Source organism: Bos grunniens, chromosome 17 (assembly GCF_055505025.1).
Source record: "Bos grunniens cultivar Pamir isolate PY7600 chromosome 17, Bosgru_T2T1.0, whole genome shotgun sequence".
Lineage (NCBI taxonomy): Eukaryota > Metazoa > Chordata > Mammalia > Artiodactyla > Bovidae > Bos > Bos grunniens.
Window position 1 is genome coordinate 61393934 of NC_141181.1, and position 15940 is coordinate 61409873.

The 15940-nt window shown below is 57.0% G+C and overlaps 1 protein-coding gene across 1 annotated transcript; it reads left to right on the top strand.

Moving 5' to 3' along the window:
* Window positions 1-3023: 3023 nt before the first annotated feature.
* On the top strand, window positions 3024-12751 carry LHX5 (LIM homeobox 5). The gene is made up of 5 exons (XM_086348061.1): window positions 3024-3541; window positions 5573-5796; window positions 6448-6725; window positions 7426-7591; window positions 11368-12751. Exons 1-5 carry the CDS (start codon window positions 3369-3371, stop codon window positions 11733-11735), a joined length of 1209 nt encoding a protein of 402 aa, XP_086204187.1. The 5' UTR covers window positions 3024-3368; the 3' UTR covers window positions 11736-12751.
* Window positions 12752-15940: the final 3189 nt, after the last annotated feature.

Sequence of the window (15940 nt, forward strand, 5' to 3'; positions counted from 1 at the left end):
GGCGGTTTTGGACTGAGTGTGGGCTGTGCTCAGGGTCCCAGGGTAATTCCAAGAGGCTGTGACCTGGACACGATGGGTAAACTCAGCTACAGAAGGCAGAAGGCCAGGCTGGGGCTTCTGGAAGTGAAGCTTTATCTTCAGCCACCGGGCATCCATCCCTGGAGTGACTCACCACATCCAGGGTGGCGGGATGGGGCATGTTCCTCCTACCTCCCTGGTGTTGCACCTTAGCGGCTGGGGCCTGACTGTGCGTTGGCATTTAAGTACATAAAGGAGGTGAAGGCAGGTGGACTTATTCTAGTTGGAGCCTGGTACACAGGCACCCAGCAGCTGGCAGGGTGGGCAGAGCTGGGGTGGAAAGACTTGGCTTTTCAGGTACCCACTCAGGATGGGGGGAGACGGCTCAGCGCACCTAGTCCAGAGCAAGGGGGAAGATATCATCTAGACAGGGGCTTTTAATTACTGTGTGGGAGATCCAAACACACCCCCCAAAATCTGCAGGGTGCACAAAGAGAATCTTTCATCGCAGCTTTGAGTCGGATACCAGATCGGAATGCCAGCAGCAAGCCAGAGCCAGGGAAATAAAAATCTAGAGAAACCGAGAAAGAAAGTGATGGGGGAACGGAGGGAAAAGGAAACCGAAAAAGAACAGAGGCTCATAAGAGAGAGAGACAGAAAGGAAACGATGTGAAGAGAACTCAGAGGAGGGGGAGACAAAGACCAAGGAGGGATCGCGATTCGCCTCCACTTGGAGCCCAAGTGCCTCTTTTCTCTCCGGTGCTTGTTTCACTCTGTCCCTGCCCTGTCTCAGCTCAATGACCCCTCGTAGCCCAGGAAGGCAGGGCCAGGCACTGCCAGAAACTGTGATTTCATGTGGGGTTCCTGGAGCTCTCCCAGCCTGGCCTGAGAGACCCAGCAAGATCCGGCCTCCTTGTTCCTGGCTGGTCCCAGCTCCAATCAGCCACACCTGTTCCTGGCTCGGCACGCTGGAGGACAGAGTAACAGCAGAAGTGGCCCAGTTTGGGGACTCCCCTTCAGAAGTCCAGCTTGGGGGCCAGCACCCCACCTCAGTGACCAGCACCTGTCAATTCCTGTGCGAAGCCAGATCACTTCCCATAGAGACTGTGGCCTGTGAGGGGAAGCTAGAGGTCTGGACAGAAACCCAGGAAAAGTGAACACCCCGGAGCTTCCACCAACTGCCCCAAGTCAGGCATCCACAAATCCTGCCCCCTTTCAAATCCACAAAGGCAAGCGCAATAAAAGTACACACACAAACATACCCCTCCCTGGGGAGGGGGGGGGTGGACACCACAGGAGTCACATAAACAAAAGTACTGCTATCTGCAGAACTACACACACAAGGACTGACCCACAAACACGTATCCACAAAATTCCACACCACGAATGCGCCCAACCCAGCTCAGTCACATACACACACACTCACCTGCACACGATTCAGCTTCTTCAAAGTCCACTCTCACATCCATGTTAGCACACACCTACACAAGCAATCTTACACAGATGCACACGCACATAAGCAATACTATCACATTCACATGGCTGCAAATATGCACATATATACATATATATGTACACACTAACCAACACAAACAAAAGCACGCACACTAATATACACAGATAATAGCAGCGCTATGCACAGGTACAAACACAAAAGATACACATGCCAAAATATATTCATATAATTGATTCCTGAGTAATATAAAGAGAGGCAAAAACAAGGTTCTCAAACAGCAAATGTATATTAACAAACTCAACAAATGACCCCAAACGCATATCCACACCTAAGCTTTGGCATGTACACATGCAAGAGCACGCGCGCGCGCACACACACACACACACACAACTATACACTCATCTGGTTCCCAGCCTGTGGGCCCAAGCCCTGCAGACCCCATCGGCCCTCTTTTCTGAAGTGGGAAGGGAAAACCCCCACCTAGCTTGCCTGGCCTCCCTAACTTAGAGCATCCAGTTCAGTGGCTGGGTTGGCACTTTGGGAAAGAGGCATGTTTTTTTCCCTCCCCCACCAGAGTCACAGTCCTCCTCCACATACACCTGTGAACACCCTCCCCCCAACACGCTCGGAGCCCCGTGGAACGGCCTGTGTTCTATGAAGACTCCAACCTGCACACACAGCCGGGACGCCCAGCGCGTGCAAACAGCGCCCGCGCAATCTTCCAGCGTGCCGCCTCGGCCGCGCTACCCACTCACCGCGGCGCCGACTGGCTGACCCGGGATCCGGAAGGTGCCGCGAGGAGAGCGGAGACGCGGTGAACGCCACTTCTGAGCTGGCTTCGGGAAGACTGGTGGGCCCTGGATACCCTACTTCCCACATCGCCCCCGAGTCCCGTGGCCAGCGCAGGGTCTCGGAGCGGGCCAGAGAACATGCCCCCCAACCTGGGCCTGGGCCTGTTCGGTCTTTCTCTCTCTCTTTCCATGAGAAAGGCCGAGCTCGTCCCCAGTCCCCTTGTATGACAAAGGAAACCGGGGACGCCTCCCGGGAGTCCCGGGAACCTCTCTGCCGAAGCTCCAGGGCGCTGACCCCAGGGGCGCGCGGGTGGGGGAGTCCAAAACGGCGGGCTGGGCTGGGGAAGAGGAGGCAGACAGAGCGCGCGATCCTCGCCTTGAGCAACTTCTGCAAGTTCCGTGGATGGAGAAGGTTCCCCACCTCCCCACTAGGCCTTGGAACCCTGCCCCCCCAAATATGTGTCAGGCGAGAGAAGACAGAGGCAGTTCTCAGATCGCGCGGCCCCCCAGCCCCTAGCCCCAAACTGGAAGGTAAATACTTACTTTGCCTCCGAACCAGGTACAAGCTAATACTCAACAATACTGATGCCTTGTTTTTTTTGCTCTGTCCGGACCGCAACGCTGTAGCCAATTTAGATATGCTATAAATTTAAGAGGTTGCCATGGCCACCGCGAGCCCATTGGCCGCTGGGCCCCCTACGTGCCTCGCCACGTCACCAAATCTGAATAAGGATGCGCGAATTAGGCGGCGGCCAGACAAAGATGAGGATCGGGACCGCTTGAAAGTGGGGGAAAGTGCCGGCGCCTCCGCCACCGGGGAAAGCCGCTCGGCAGAGCCGAGGCCAGCAGCCACCCAAGATATATTGAGGCGCGCGGCCCGGGGCATGAGACTGTGAACGCCACCAGTCCCCACCCCACCGCGGGCAGCCTAGCGCCGGGCCCAGGAATCACCCGAGGACTTGACCGGCTGAGTCTTGGTTCGGACCGGACTCGCCCGGCGGCGGCCAAGAGAAGAGGCAAAGAACAGCGGCGGGGCCGGGGGCCCGAGGGCCGGGGGCCCAAAGGGAGGTCCGAGGCGGCCCGAGCCGCCGGGGCGCAGGGCTATGATGGTGCACTGTGCCGGCTGCGAGCGGCCCATCCTCGATCGCTTTCTGCTGAACGTGCTGGACCGCGCGTGGCATATCAAATGCGTTCAGTGCTGCGAGTGTAAGACCAACCTCTCGGAGAAGTGCTTCTCACGCGAGGGCAAGCTCTACTGCAAAAATGACTTCTTCAGGTAAGTGGCCCGTGCTGCCCCTGCTTGCTGCCCGAGCGCCCGCCCCGCCCGCGCTCCGTTGGGGCACCGGGGAACGGAAGAGACCCACCCCAACCTCCCGGTCTCACCAGCTTCAGTGGGGAGCCGGCTCACCCAGCAAGCTCTTGCTGTCCTCGGTCCAGCAAGGGCCGGAACCCAGGCGGAGTGAGAAGAACGCGGCTGGCTGCTTCTAGCTGGCTTTTCCAGGCCGGCTTGGATCGGCGGTGGGGCAGGGAGAGGAAGCCTGACTAACTTGCTCCACACTCGTCTCTGCCCCTTCCTAGCCGGCACCACCCCAGGGTGGAAGCTTTCAGCCGGGTTCTGAGAGACTAAGGATTTTGGCGAAGTTAGGGACAGCTGAGGGCTTCACCCACCAGGCAGAGTGTGGGCTGTCCAGAGGCTGGGCTCTGGGCAGGTAGGGTTCCCCGGGCCTTTCTGGACAAACAGAAACTTCCCAGCCCCAGAGGGGGCTCAGCCAGAAAGGTCTCCTCTGGTGATGGGAAGGGAATCTTCTCCTCAATCCCCCCATCCGCATCCACCCCCCACTGGCCTCAAACTCCTTAAACATTTTCTCTTCTGTTGAAAGTACAAACGAAATGAAGCTGGAATCAGGACCTGCAGGGCCTACCCTTGCTGCCCCCTCGGGCCCTCAGGCAGATCACAGAGATCACTTTTCTAAGTCTCTGTTTCCTAGCTGAGAAATGTTGAGGGTTGGCCTGGAAGGCTGTGGGGTTTTGGCCGCTGGGCCTGGCCCGCTTCCCCACGGGTGCCCAGAGTCGGCTTTGTGAGTGCGAATTCCAGGCGCAGAGGGAAGAGGGGGGCATGATTAACGCTGTGCAGAAAGGCTGCTCACCGCCCCGGTGGCTGGCACTGGGGAATTTGAATAGGAGAAAATGTCAGTCGCGCCTTTACACGTGTAAACTCCCCGGCCCCAGAGGCCCAAGGCCCCTAATGTGGTGGTGCTTGCAAAGCACCTAATGATTTTTGATAAGGTGCATATGGCCAATTATGCTGCCGGATAAGGCCAAAAGTGACTTATGGCTTCTAATGCCCTCACTACATCAACGTCACCCAAATTCACCCTGTTTAGAGACGTGGGTGTGAGCAGACGTGGGGCCCCAGAGTCCTGGGCCCTTGCCCTCTCTCCCCCGGCACCTCACTGCTCCCCCTTCTCCTCACCCCTCCCTGTGCTGGTCTGCATCATCCATTTCAGGGGAGGCCGCCGACTCCCAGCGCTCCTAGAAGAAAGAAGAGGATTTAGACAGGGAACACAGAAAAGGAGGCATTGGAGAGATCCCGAGTTCTGGCCATGCAGGTTTAGGACTGCTTTCTGATCACATATCCTCCTCCCCTACCTGCCAGGGCCTGGGATCTGGGGACCTGGAGGCCCAGTCCCTGCCTTCCAGAGCCCGCAGGCCCCTGACCAGCTCCAGTGGGGCCCAGAGCAGGGCCTGGAAAGTCTACAGTGCTGGGAATCAGTAGAGGCTCTCTCCTTCCTGCTTAGGTTCAGCTCAGGAGAGGGTCCCCCTCCGTGCTCCATTGCTAGGACCCACCAGCCAGGCTGATTGACCCCACCTGGATCTTAGCAGACTGTTTAGGATCCAGAAGGCAAAGCCAAGAAGCGGTCCCAACCCAGCCTGCCTGGCTTTAAAATCCTCCCTGATCTCCAGAGCAGAGTTTGCCTGGAGCATCCCGGGGAGGATCTGGTAGGAGTGGAGGAGGAGGAAGAGCACGACTTGGGGTGCTCTGGGCTTTCTCCTCGGCTGAAGGCTGCACCCATTGCCAGAAGCCCAGCAGAGTTCAAATGAACCCAGCCACTGAGGCACAGTCCAGGGTGTTTTGTCTCCTGTCTGGCATTTCCGGCCAGGGAGGACAGGACAGAACAGAGATCTCCTGTTGACAGACATGGAAATGCAGGCTTCTCAGAAGCTAGGGCAGGACAGGAGGAGGTCAGGGCTTGGGGAGTATGGGACACTGGGCTGGCCTCAGGTGACAGGCCGGGTCCGTCTGCAGGCGCTTTGGCACCAAGTGTGCGGGCTGTGCGCAAGGCATCTCACCGAGCGACCTGGTTCGCAAGGCCCGCAGCAAAGTCTTCCACCTCAACTGCTTCACCTGCATGGTCTGCAACAAGCAGCTGTCCACGGGCGAGGAGCTCTACGTCATCGACGAGAACAAGTTCGTGTGCAAGGACGACTACCTGAGCTCCTCTAGCCTCAAGGAGGGCAGCCTCAACTCGGGTAGGAAGCCCTCGTCCCTCCCTGGCCCAGGCCCCAGCGCCCTCCCCACTTTGCCCCCTGCCTGGAGGTGGTGCCCGGGTTCAGAGCTCTCCACTCAGAGGTCAAGGCACACGGAGGGGCCGTGGGGGGCTGGCGAAGAGGGGCAGCGTTGGCAGCCAGCCTCTCAGGATACTTCCCGCGCCTGCTCTTCCCCTGCCCTCCTCCAATTCTTGTACAAGCGGTCCTCCTCCTCCAATTTGGAGCCGCGCAGTTTCCCCTTTCCGAGTCTTTTCAGCTCCTGCTAGTTTCTAGCTGCATAGTGAGGATAGTAATTGGGGGTCTGCAGGAAGGAGAGGTGGGTAAAGAAGATCCCAGGCCAGGAGGGCGTCAGGACCCTCCTCGCGTCCCCTCTCCCGAGACCGCGCCTCCCCCTTTCTCAAGCGCTGGCTGGGAAGTGCTGGGAGGGCTTGAGAAGGGCCCCTCGGAAGGCCCGGCCCCGCCTGGAGGGAGTGGGCAGGCGTCGGGCCCCTGAGGGAGGGGCTGCGACAGGTTTGGGGTGGGAAACCCGCCGCGGTTGGTGGTGGCCCGGGCCGCGGAGAACCCTCTACCCGACTAGAGAGGTTTCGGGCTGCCGCTGACGTCCTGTTCCCTTCCCGCTCCGTCCGCCCGCAGTGTCGTCCTGTACGGACCGCAGTTTGTCCCCGGACCTCCAGGATCCACTCCAGGACGATCCCAAGGAGACCGACAACTCGACGTCGTCGGACAAGGAGACGGCCAACAACGAGAACGAGGAGCAGAACTCGGGCACCAAGCGGCGCGGCCCGCGCACCACCATCAAAGCCAAGCAGCTGGAGACGCTCAAGGCCGCCTTCGCCGCCACGCCCAAGCCCACGCGCCACATCCGCGAGCAGCTGGCGCAGGAGACCGGCCTCAACATGCGCGTCATCCAGGTGCGGCCCGGCCCGGGCCACCCCTCCCCAGCGCCGCTGCGTCCGCGAGCAGGGAAGCTCGGAGGAGCCTCGCACCCAGCCTCCCTGGCTAAGAGCGCGCCGAGTTCGGCGCAGGGGCAGGCGGTGCGCCGGGGGTCGGGGCCCGCTGGTCACACTCCTAGCCGGAAGATCCAGCCTGGCCCTGCTGTCTTCCAGCGGTGCCATCTTGGGCGGGTCACTTCACCTCACTGATTCCCGCCCCTCACCCCTTTCAAGGAAGATTTTAAGCCTCGCTGGAGTACGGGGACCTTTCCCTTCCTCCTATCCTCTGAGCAGAGGAAGAGGCGCTGTTTGTTCTCCGCGTGCTCCCTCCGGGCGCCCCACGCGCGGGCAGACAGAAAAACGGCCAGAGCCCGGCTTGGGGAGGCGAGGGGCCGAGACCAGCGCCTTGCTGGGCGGGAGGCCTTTATAAAGCCGTCACACTGCGGACGGGCCAAGGACCAGGAAGCCCAGCTTTTTATGAGTCGCCCCACGGGTCCGCAAAATCCTTCACCCTTGGCTGGTTCGCCGAGGCCCCCCTCCACCCCTCTGGTCTAATCCGGCCCGGCCCTCCGGCTCGGCATTCTTGGTGCGAAGGAGGCTCTAGGACCCAGCAGGGGCGGCCCGGGCAGGGAAAGAAGGGGACCCAGATCAGAGCTCACGGCCCCCTCCTCTATCCCAGGTGTGGTTCCAGAACCGAAGGTCCAAAGAACGCCGGATGAAACAGCTGAGCGCCCTGGGTGCCCGGAGACACGCCTTCTTCCGGAGTCCGAGGCGCATGCGTCCGCTGGGCGGTCGCTTGGACGAGTCGGAGATGTTGGGGTCCACTCCGTATACCTACTACGGAGGTAAGCACCCCGCCTTGGACGTGGTGCCTCACACCTAGGTCAGTGCTGGTTGAGAGTGCAGGCCTGGATCCCTGCGATCTGGGGTGCCCAGGGGACCCCTTCCTCCTTTCTTCCCACGAAAAACATACACAATCATGAACACACCTTAAGAGACACGCATCAACAGGGGCAGACCCACGCTCAGATACTTTCTGGACAGAAAATCAGACACAAGCGTTCACTCACCCATGCCTTGATACCCACAGATAAACATGTGAGACAAGCAGTGACACACTCACCCACGCAGGACGCACACGAGTTCAGAGACCTTGGAGACCCGCGTCTAGGCACATGATCACCCACAACCAACACAGGTATACCCCACCCCCTGGGTATACTGACAGACACTCTGACACTCTCCAGGTCAAGCACTCAGCGTGTACCCCACCCCAGCCTGAAACACAACCTTCTGCCGCCCTGGCCCACAGGCTGGCCTGGCGTATTTTGGCACCAGCAGGAAAGCAGGCCCTGGAAGGCAGCACCAACAGTAGGGATGGAGGGGTCAGGGGTCCCCTGGGGTCACCCCCTTGCTATCTTTCAAGACAGCATCTCCTTTTCCGACCTCGGGGACCGTGCACACAGCATCTGGACCGTTTAGCCCAGATGCCTGGCAGTTGGGCAGGTTTTGCTGGACTAGGACTCTGGCCCACCCACCAGCTGCAAGAACACCAGGGTTCATCAGGACTTGGGGTGGGGTGGGGTGGGGGGAAGCAAGAATTGAGCCAACCCAGTTATCCACTCTCTGTTAAGGCTGCAGGAGGCAAGGAGCCCAGCATGGCCCAGGAGAATTCCTCTGTTCCTGTTAGCAGGCTCAGGCCTGGGTCCACTCTCTTCTTAGTCACCTCTTCCCTTTCTCCTTCTCTCTTCTGTCCTCCCTTCTCCCCTCTGCATTCACTTCAGTCTCCTGGGTGACCTCTCCTGACTCCCTCACCTAGTATTTTGTTGAGACCCAATTGCTCCGGGGACACTATTGGACTGACTCACCCGTACTGTGCATCCCAGACTTGTGGGCTCAAGGAAGGCATCCCTCCTGCTGAGCCTCTGAATTTGGGGAGCCCCCAGGAATGCCTTTGCCTGAGAGGGATCTCTGCTGCACCCAGTCGGGGGAAGGGGGTGGCCCTAGTAACCCAGATTGGTGAGAGGTGACTTCTTTTAGAGAAGTCAGCTGGGTGGCAGTGTGGATGGAGAGGGCCAGGATCCCGGTGCCCAGGCAGATCCAGGAAGGAAAATAAGAGCACCCTCTACCAGCTTTGTTTTATCCACAGGCCTGGCAGGTTAGCTCTTCTGGCCCGGCCAGGGTCCTCAGAAACTGTGGCTGAAAAATGGTGATGTGCTTTTAGGGAAGAGACTGAGATGGCAGGGCAGGTACAGACGCCAAAGGGAGTCGGCCTAGTGGACTTGTCCTGGGGCGTCTACTCACCGACTCTCCACCTATCTTTGCCTCCTTGCGCGCAAAATCTCCGCCCGGCGCAGGGAGGTTGGCGGGGCGGTACCAGTCCGGAATTTTTCCCCGCCTGGGTAATTAACCAAGGTTTCCCCCAGGACCAGCGTGCCTCCCACCAATCCGACCGCCTCTTCTACCCCCGTGTCTGCTGGATAGGGTGGGGCCTGGACACGCGGGGCCCCTCTTTCCCCGGAATGGGTGGGGGGACGGCAGCAGACCCCCCAGCCCCAGGGAGGCAGCCCCGCCTAATCCGCGCTGGGAGATCCCGGTGGCGGCGGCCGGCAGCGGGCGAGAAAGGGGCCGGGCGGCGGGGCCGGCGGCTCCCCGTGGGAGCGGGGACAAAGCCCCAGCTGCGGCTTTTGTGCCCTTTTCAGACGGCGTTTGTTCCAATTACCTCCGGCCCGGCCGCCATATGGGCGGAGGCGGCGCGCTCCGCGCGGGGGCCGAGGCCCTCGCTGGCTAGCCGGCTCGCTACGGACCGTGGCCGTCCCCCATCGCCGTCCCTTAGGGGCCCCAAATTCGCCGCTTCCAACCTTTCTCTTCACTTACGGGGAGAATGGAATGAGTGGTTTTTAAAAAGTAATTGGCGACCGTTTTGGCTGTTGCCTAAACCGTCTCCAATCCCGCCTCCAGACACTCCCCATTTGGACTGATGTCAAGGAGGGTTTGGGGAGGGAAGAGGGCGACAGGGGGAGTCCAGCAGTAGCCCCGGCGACACACCCCGGCCCTAAACAGGAGGCGTGGGTTTGCTGAAGAGACCTCGGCTTCCGGACGCGCTGGTTTTCCCTCCGCCCAAAGCGGGTTATTGTCAAGGATGCTCCTTTCGTGGGGTCCCACGCCCCACTCTTTCATGGGGCGACCCGAGGGGGAGGGAAAGAGGCTCTGTCCTCAGTTCGGAAGGGCTTAGGGAAGGGGGCTTTAGGAGGAGGTCGCGGAATTGACTTAGAAACCCTTTGTCGAGAATGGGCGGGAGTGTAATCTGGAGCCACTGCGCTCCCCGAATTTGTGGGCAAAATTCGAATTTCTGCATTTTTCCGCCAAGAGAGCCAAGAGCTATCACCAGATTAGTAAAAGGGCTGAATGTCCCCAATGCCCCAAAACTTTGGGAGTCCTGGCAACCCCACCCCGGAGGACACAGCTTTTACCCCAAGGCGCACGGATCTCTAGACGTGGCCCGGCGAGTGTTCTTATCGTCCCCCACCTCCCCAAATCTCTGGGGCTGAGCTTTCTCCATTCCTGGCTAGGTGAGGCCGGGGCAACCGATGGGAGCCCCACATTCACCGGAATAGACGATGGGGGCTCGGCGAAGGGAAGGAGAGGGCTCTGAGGCCGCCTGGCATGGTCCGCGGCCAGGTTTCGGCGGCCGGGGCCGAACTCGCCAGCGCCACTGCACTCCGGCTGCGCTTCTCCCAGGTTGGGTCGCCGCCCGATCGCAACCATTTCACCTTCAGGTCTCTTTCCGCAATCTCTGCCTCCCTGCCCTGCTCCTCGCCCGGATCTCTCAGCTCCTGGGTCTCTCAGCCCCCGTGTCCCTGGCCCTCTGTCTGACTCATCTCGGGCGTCTCTGGACGCCTCTGTCTCTCCCCACCTTCCATCTTGTTCCTGGGTCTCTCCCCAGATTTTTTCTGCGTCTCTAAACACACAGCCGCCTCAGCTTTCCCTTTCCGGCTCCTGAACTATCTCTGTTTTACTCGAATAACCCCGGGTGTCTATCTCAGCCTTGGGTTCAGTGACTGAGTCTCTTTTCTTGCCTCCCCACGGACTCTGAGTCTGGGCTGTCTACTTGCGTGCGGTCCTACCGATCTCTCCCTGTCTCTTTATTTGGCAGTTGTCCAGTGCCTCGCGCTCTCTGTGTATCTCTCGCCAGCTCTAAGGCACTGTCTGGAATCCTGTCTCTTGAGCTTCCCCCGTGACCTCTGTCTCCTCTCCGTCTCTGTGTCAGGGAACCTCTGATGTTGAAAGGTGTGTGTCCTTCATCGTCCCTGAGTCTCTCCCAGCTCCTGAGACTGTAGCCTTTGCGTCTCACTGGTTGTCTGTCTCCCCAGCACGAACTCCGAGTCTGGCCCTCCGCTCCTCTGGCCTGCCTCTCCACGGGTCTTTCTCTAACCTCGAGTCTGTGTCGCATGGTCCCCATGAACGTCCTGTCCCGCCAGCCCCAGCCGCATCTGCACCTCTCTGCCCTTGGTCTCCCTGGGTCCCCTCCCCCGGATCTCCTCCCTCAGGTCCCTTGAGTCCTTCTTCAGCGACCTCCCCATCTCTCACTCTCCCCTCTGCCGCCCTGTCCCCTCCGCAGACTACCAAGGAGACTACTACGCGCCCGGAGGCAACTATGACTTCTTTGCGCACGGCCCGCCGTCGCAGGCGCAGTCCCCGGCCGATTCGAGCTTCCTGGCGGCCTCGGGGCCCGGCTCGACGCCACTGGGCGCACTGGAGCCGCCGATCGCTGGCCCGCACGCCGCCGACAACCCCAGGTTCACCGACATGATCTCGCACCCGGACACGCCGAGCCCGGAGCCAGGCCTGCCCGGCTCGCTGCACCCCATGCCGGGCGAGGTGTTCAGCGGCGGCCCCAGCCCCCCCTTCCCCATGAGCGGCACCAGCGGCTACAGCGGACCCCTGTCGCACCCCAACCCTGAGCTCAACGAGGCCGCCGTATGGTAAGGCCACCGGGCCGGGCCGCTCCCCAGCGCTTGGCCCCGGGGACCCGCCCGGCCGGCTCCCGCCGCCCCCACCCCGCCAACCTCAGCCCGGACGCAGCCTCCCTAAACCAAAATGCCCAACGTGGACACAGCTCGCTCTCTCGAGAGTCCGAACTCAACCGGCAGCTGCTGCTCGGCTGGGCGCGAAGGAGGAGGACCGCCCCCCGCCCCCCATCTCCATCCTCCCACCGAGGCCTCTCCGGGAACCCCCTGCCAGCGTCTCCCGGCAGCTGCGAGCGATTTCTTGGGACCAAAGTGTTAACTCCGGAGGGTCAAGAGATTTCAAGCACGCTCTAGGCTTCCCCCGACCTCTCCCCCAACCGACACACCACCTCTTTGGACCAAGAGAGGGCTGACGCCAAGGGATGGAGACGATTTCTTTTTTCCCCCCTCCCTGGAATCCGACTGGCATTTTGTAACCGTATTTCTCACTCTGCTTTCCCGTCTTACAAAAAAAAAAAAAGATAAGAAAAAGAGAGATTGAAGGGAGTGAGGAAAGGGAGCAGAATGAGTTAGAAGATGGAGAGAGAGCCAGCAGAGAGATGGAGAGAGTGAGAAACATGTTTGAATGGGGGGCGGGTAGGGGTGGGGGGGGGTCACTGGAAGACAGCTCCACCTGCGCGTTCGCGCCCCCTGGTGGTCAACCTCGATGATCACGGTCAGCTTTTCTAGGAAGAGATGGGAGCGGTCCGGACATGGCCAGCCCAGGGCCAGACCCCCACCTCTTCTTTCCTTTGACATTTACTTTGAGCCCGGGGGTCCAGGCCAGATTCAAACACTTGCCCATCCTGCCCTCCCGCTTGGGCAAGGCGCCAAGATTTCTGGGCTCTGGCCCACAGACCACCCTCCGTGCCCAGGTCCTTGGAGGCTGGGCGGTCAGGATGTACAGTATTATACTTTTTTGGAAGTTGAACGCTTCTAGTTTCCTTATTTTGTATAAAGAAGAAACAAATAAAGTATGTTTTTGTGTTTACTGTTTATTTATTGTACACTAGTTATCTGGGGTTGGACATTTTTATATTTTTAAGAGGAGGGTGGGCAGAGTGGGGGAGGGGAGCCAGAAAGAGGTTTACCTAAAAAAAAAAAAGCAAAAAAAAAAAAAAAACCCACAAAAAAAATCAACTTTTTAAAAAAGAAAGATTAATAAAAAATTCTTTTTTCCCTCCATGCTGTGTGGTTTTCTTTTTTCTTTTTCTTTTTTTTTCCTTTTTGCCTCTGTCTTCAGTCACTCTGAATTAATGGAACTATTCTGGTTCTTGTTTCTGACATAAACCAGACTTGATGGATGCAAAGACCTCTCATCTAGCAGGGTGATGGGAGGGGTTCTTTTGCCAACTAACAGGTAAGAAAGATGTCTGCCATTTTTTTTTTTTTTTTTGACAGATATGATGCACCAATAGTATCTCCCCCAGTTTTATGTAATACCCTGATCTAACACAAGCCAGCCTGGCACATAGTAGGCCTTCAAAATATTTGATGACTGAATGGGTGTGTGACTTGTTTATCACCAGGGCAATTCGAGCTTCACTCATTACTCCTCCGGGTAAAACCAAACAAACAAAAAGTAGGTTGGGACTTGCCAGGCAGTCCAGTGGTTAAGACTCCACATCTCCATTGCAGGGGTCGTAGGTTCGATCCCTGGTCAGAGAACTAAGATCCCACATGCCTAGTGGTGCGGACAAAAAAACAAAAGCAGGCTGGTAGGGCCAGTGCTGCAAGACTGTGTTAGGACAGCAATGCCCGCAGGGAGAACAAGGCTGTTCGTCCTGCAGTTCTTAACGCAGTGCCTGCTTGGGTCCTTCGGTAAATCAGCATGGTGGAAGGGAGTTCTTGAGATTTAATGGGTCTGAGGCTACTCCCTAAAGACAAGTCCCTCCCTCTCTCTGCCTCAGTTTTCCTACTTTCAAAAGTGGGGACTAGAGGGAGTCCTTTCTATGACTTCATTCATTTGCAGCTCAAACACTGTAGGATGAGAAAAACAGATGAGAGAAAATAGATGGAAGAGGGTCCTGCATTTGGACGTCTTTTCTCCCAAGCTTAGGGTGGGGAGGGGCTTACCCATTTTAGCACCAGCAGGAAAAGGAGGGGGACTGGGAGCTGGTGGGGAGTGAACCACCACGGAATGGACACATGTTAAGAGCCCTCCTCATCGCTCCTACTTTCATGCGGACATCACAAGAATAATTCGAGATGACCTGACTTTTTCTTTTCTTTCCTTATAGCACATTTGTATTTATCAGACAAATGCTACTTGCTCGTGGTGGAAAATCTAGAAAATGCAGATAAGCAGAAGAAAGAAAAGATAATCCCCCAGAATCTCAAGTAAACGAGTTGATATGTTTCTTTCCAGATTTTTTATTTTTTTCCTTTTCATTTTGAGACTAGAGATCACACACACATAGACACAGAGTGTAGACTTGCCCTTGGCATGCTCGTAACTCCGGGAGCACCAGGCTTCCGGGAGAGGCCCACTCTTGAATAACCCTGGGGTAGCCCCATTAAGATCTCAGAGAGTGGCTCCAGAAACCAGAGTCCAGGGGGGATGTGATCTCTGGGGCTATGATCAGGACTTGAGGCTGATTCCCCATGGGCTGTAGCTCTGAGTGTTGGTGTGTCACGAGGGTTGGGAGCAGAGGTCACCTAGGAGTGGGATAAGGGTAAAACAGAACAAGGGCCCTGGGCTCCGGGAGACTGGCTGGCTGGTCACTGTATCACCTCTCTGAGCCTCAGTATGCCTACCATGAAATGGGCTCATAGTGGCATTTCATCCATGTTCAGTTCAGTTCAGTCACTCAGTTGTGTCCAACTCTTTGTGACCCCATGAATTGCAGCACACCAGGCCTCCCTGTCCATCACCAACTCCCAGAGTTCACTCAAACATGTCCATCAAGTCGGTGATGCCATCCAGCCATCTCATCCTCTGTGGTCCCCTTCTCCTGCCCCCAATCCCTCCCAGCATCAGAGTCTTTTCCAATGAGTCAGCTCTTCACATGAGGTGGCCAAAGTACTGGAGTTTCAGCTTTAGCATCACTCCTTCCAAAGAACACAGAGGACTGATCTCCTTTAGAATGGACTGGTTGGATCTCCTTGCAGTCCAAGGGACTCTCAAGAGTCTTCTCCAACACCACAGTTCAAAAGCATCAGTTCTTCGGCACTCAGCTTTCTTCACAGTCCAACTCTCACATCCATACATGACCACTGGAAAAACCATAGCCTTGACTAGATGGACCTTTGTTGGCAAAGTAATGTCTCTGCTTTTGAATATGCTATCTAGGTTGGTCATAACTTTCCTTGCAAGGAGTAAGCGTCTTTTAATTTCATGGCTGCAGTCACCATCTGCAGTGATTTTGGAGCCCCCAAAAATAAAGTCTGACACTGTTTCCACTGTTTCCCCATCTATTTTGCATGAAGTGATGGGCCCAGATGCCATGAGCTTAGTTTTCTGAATGTTGAGCTTTAAGCCAACTTTTTCACTCTCCTCTTTCACTTTCATCAAGAGGCTTTTTAGTTCCTCTTCACTTTCTGCCATAAGGGTGGTGTCATCTGCATATCTGAGGTTATTGATATTTCTCCCGGCAATCTTGACTCCAGCTTGTGCTTCTTCCAGCCCAGCGTTTCTCATGATGTACTCTGCACAGAAGTTAAATAAGCAGGGTGACAATATACAGCCTTGATGTGCTCCTTTTCCTATTTAGAACCAGTCTGTTGTTCCAGGTCCAGTTCTAACTGTTGCTTCCTGACCTGCATACAGGTTTCTCAAGAGTCAGGTCAGGTGCTCTGGTATTCCCATCTCTTTCAGAATATTCCACAGTTTATTGTGATCCACACAGTCAAAGGCTTTGGCATAGTCCATAAAGCAGAAATAGATGTTTTTTGGGAACTCTCTTGCTTTTTCCATGATCCAGCGGATGTTGGCAATTTGATTTCTGGTTCCTCTGCCTTTTCTAAAACCAGCTTGAACATCAGGAAGTTCACGGTTCACGTATTGCTGAAGCCTGGCTTGGAGAATTTTGAGCATTACTTTACTAGCATGTGAGATGAGTGCAATTGTGTGGTAGTTTGAGCATTCTTTGGCATTGCCTTTCTTTGGGATTGGAATGAAAACTGACCTTTTCCAGTCCTGTGGCCACTGCTGAGTTTTCCAAATGTGCTGACATATTGAGTGCA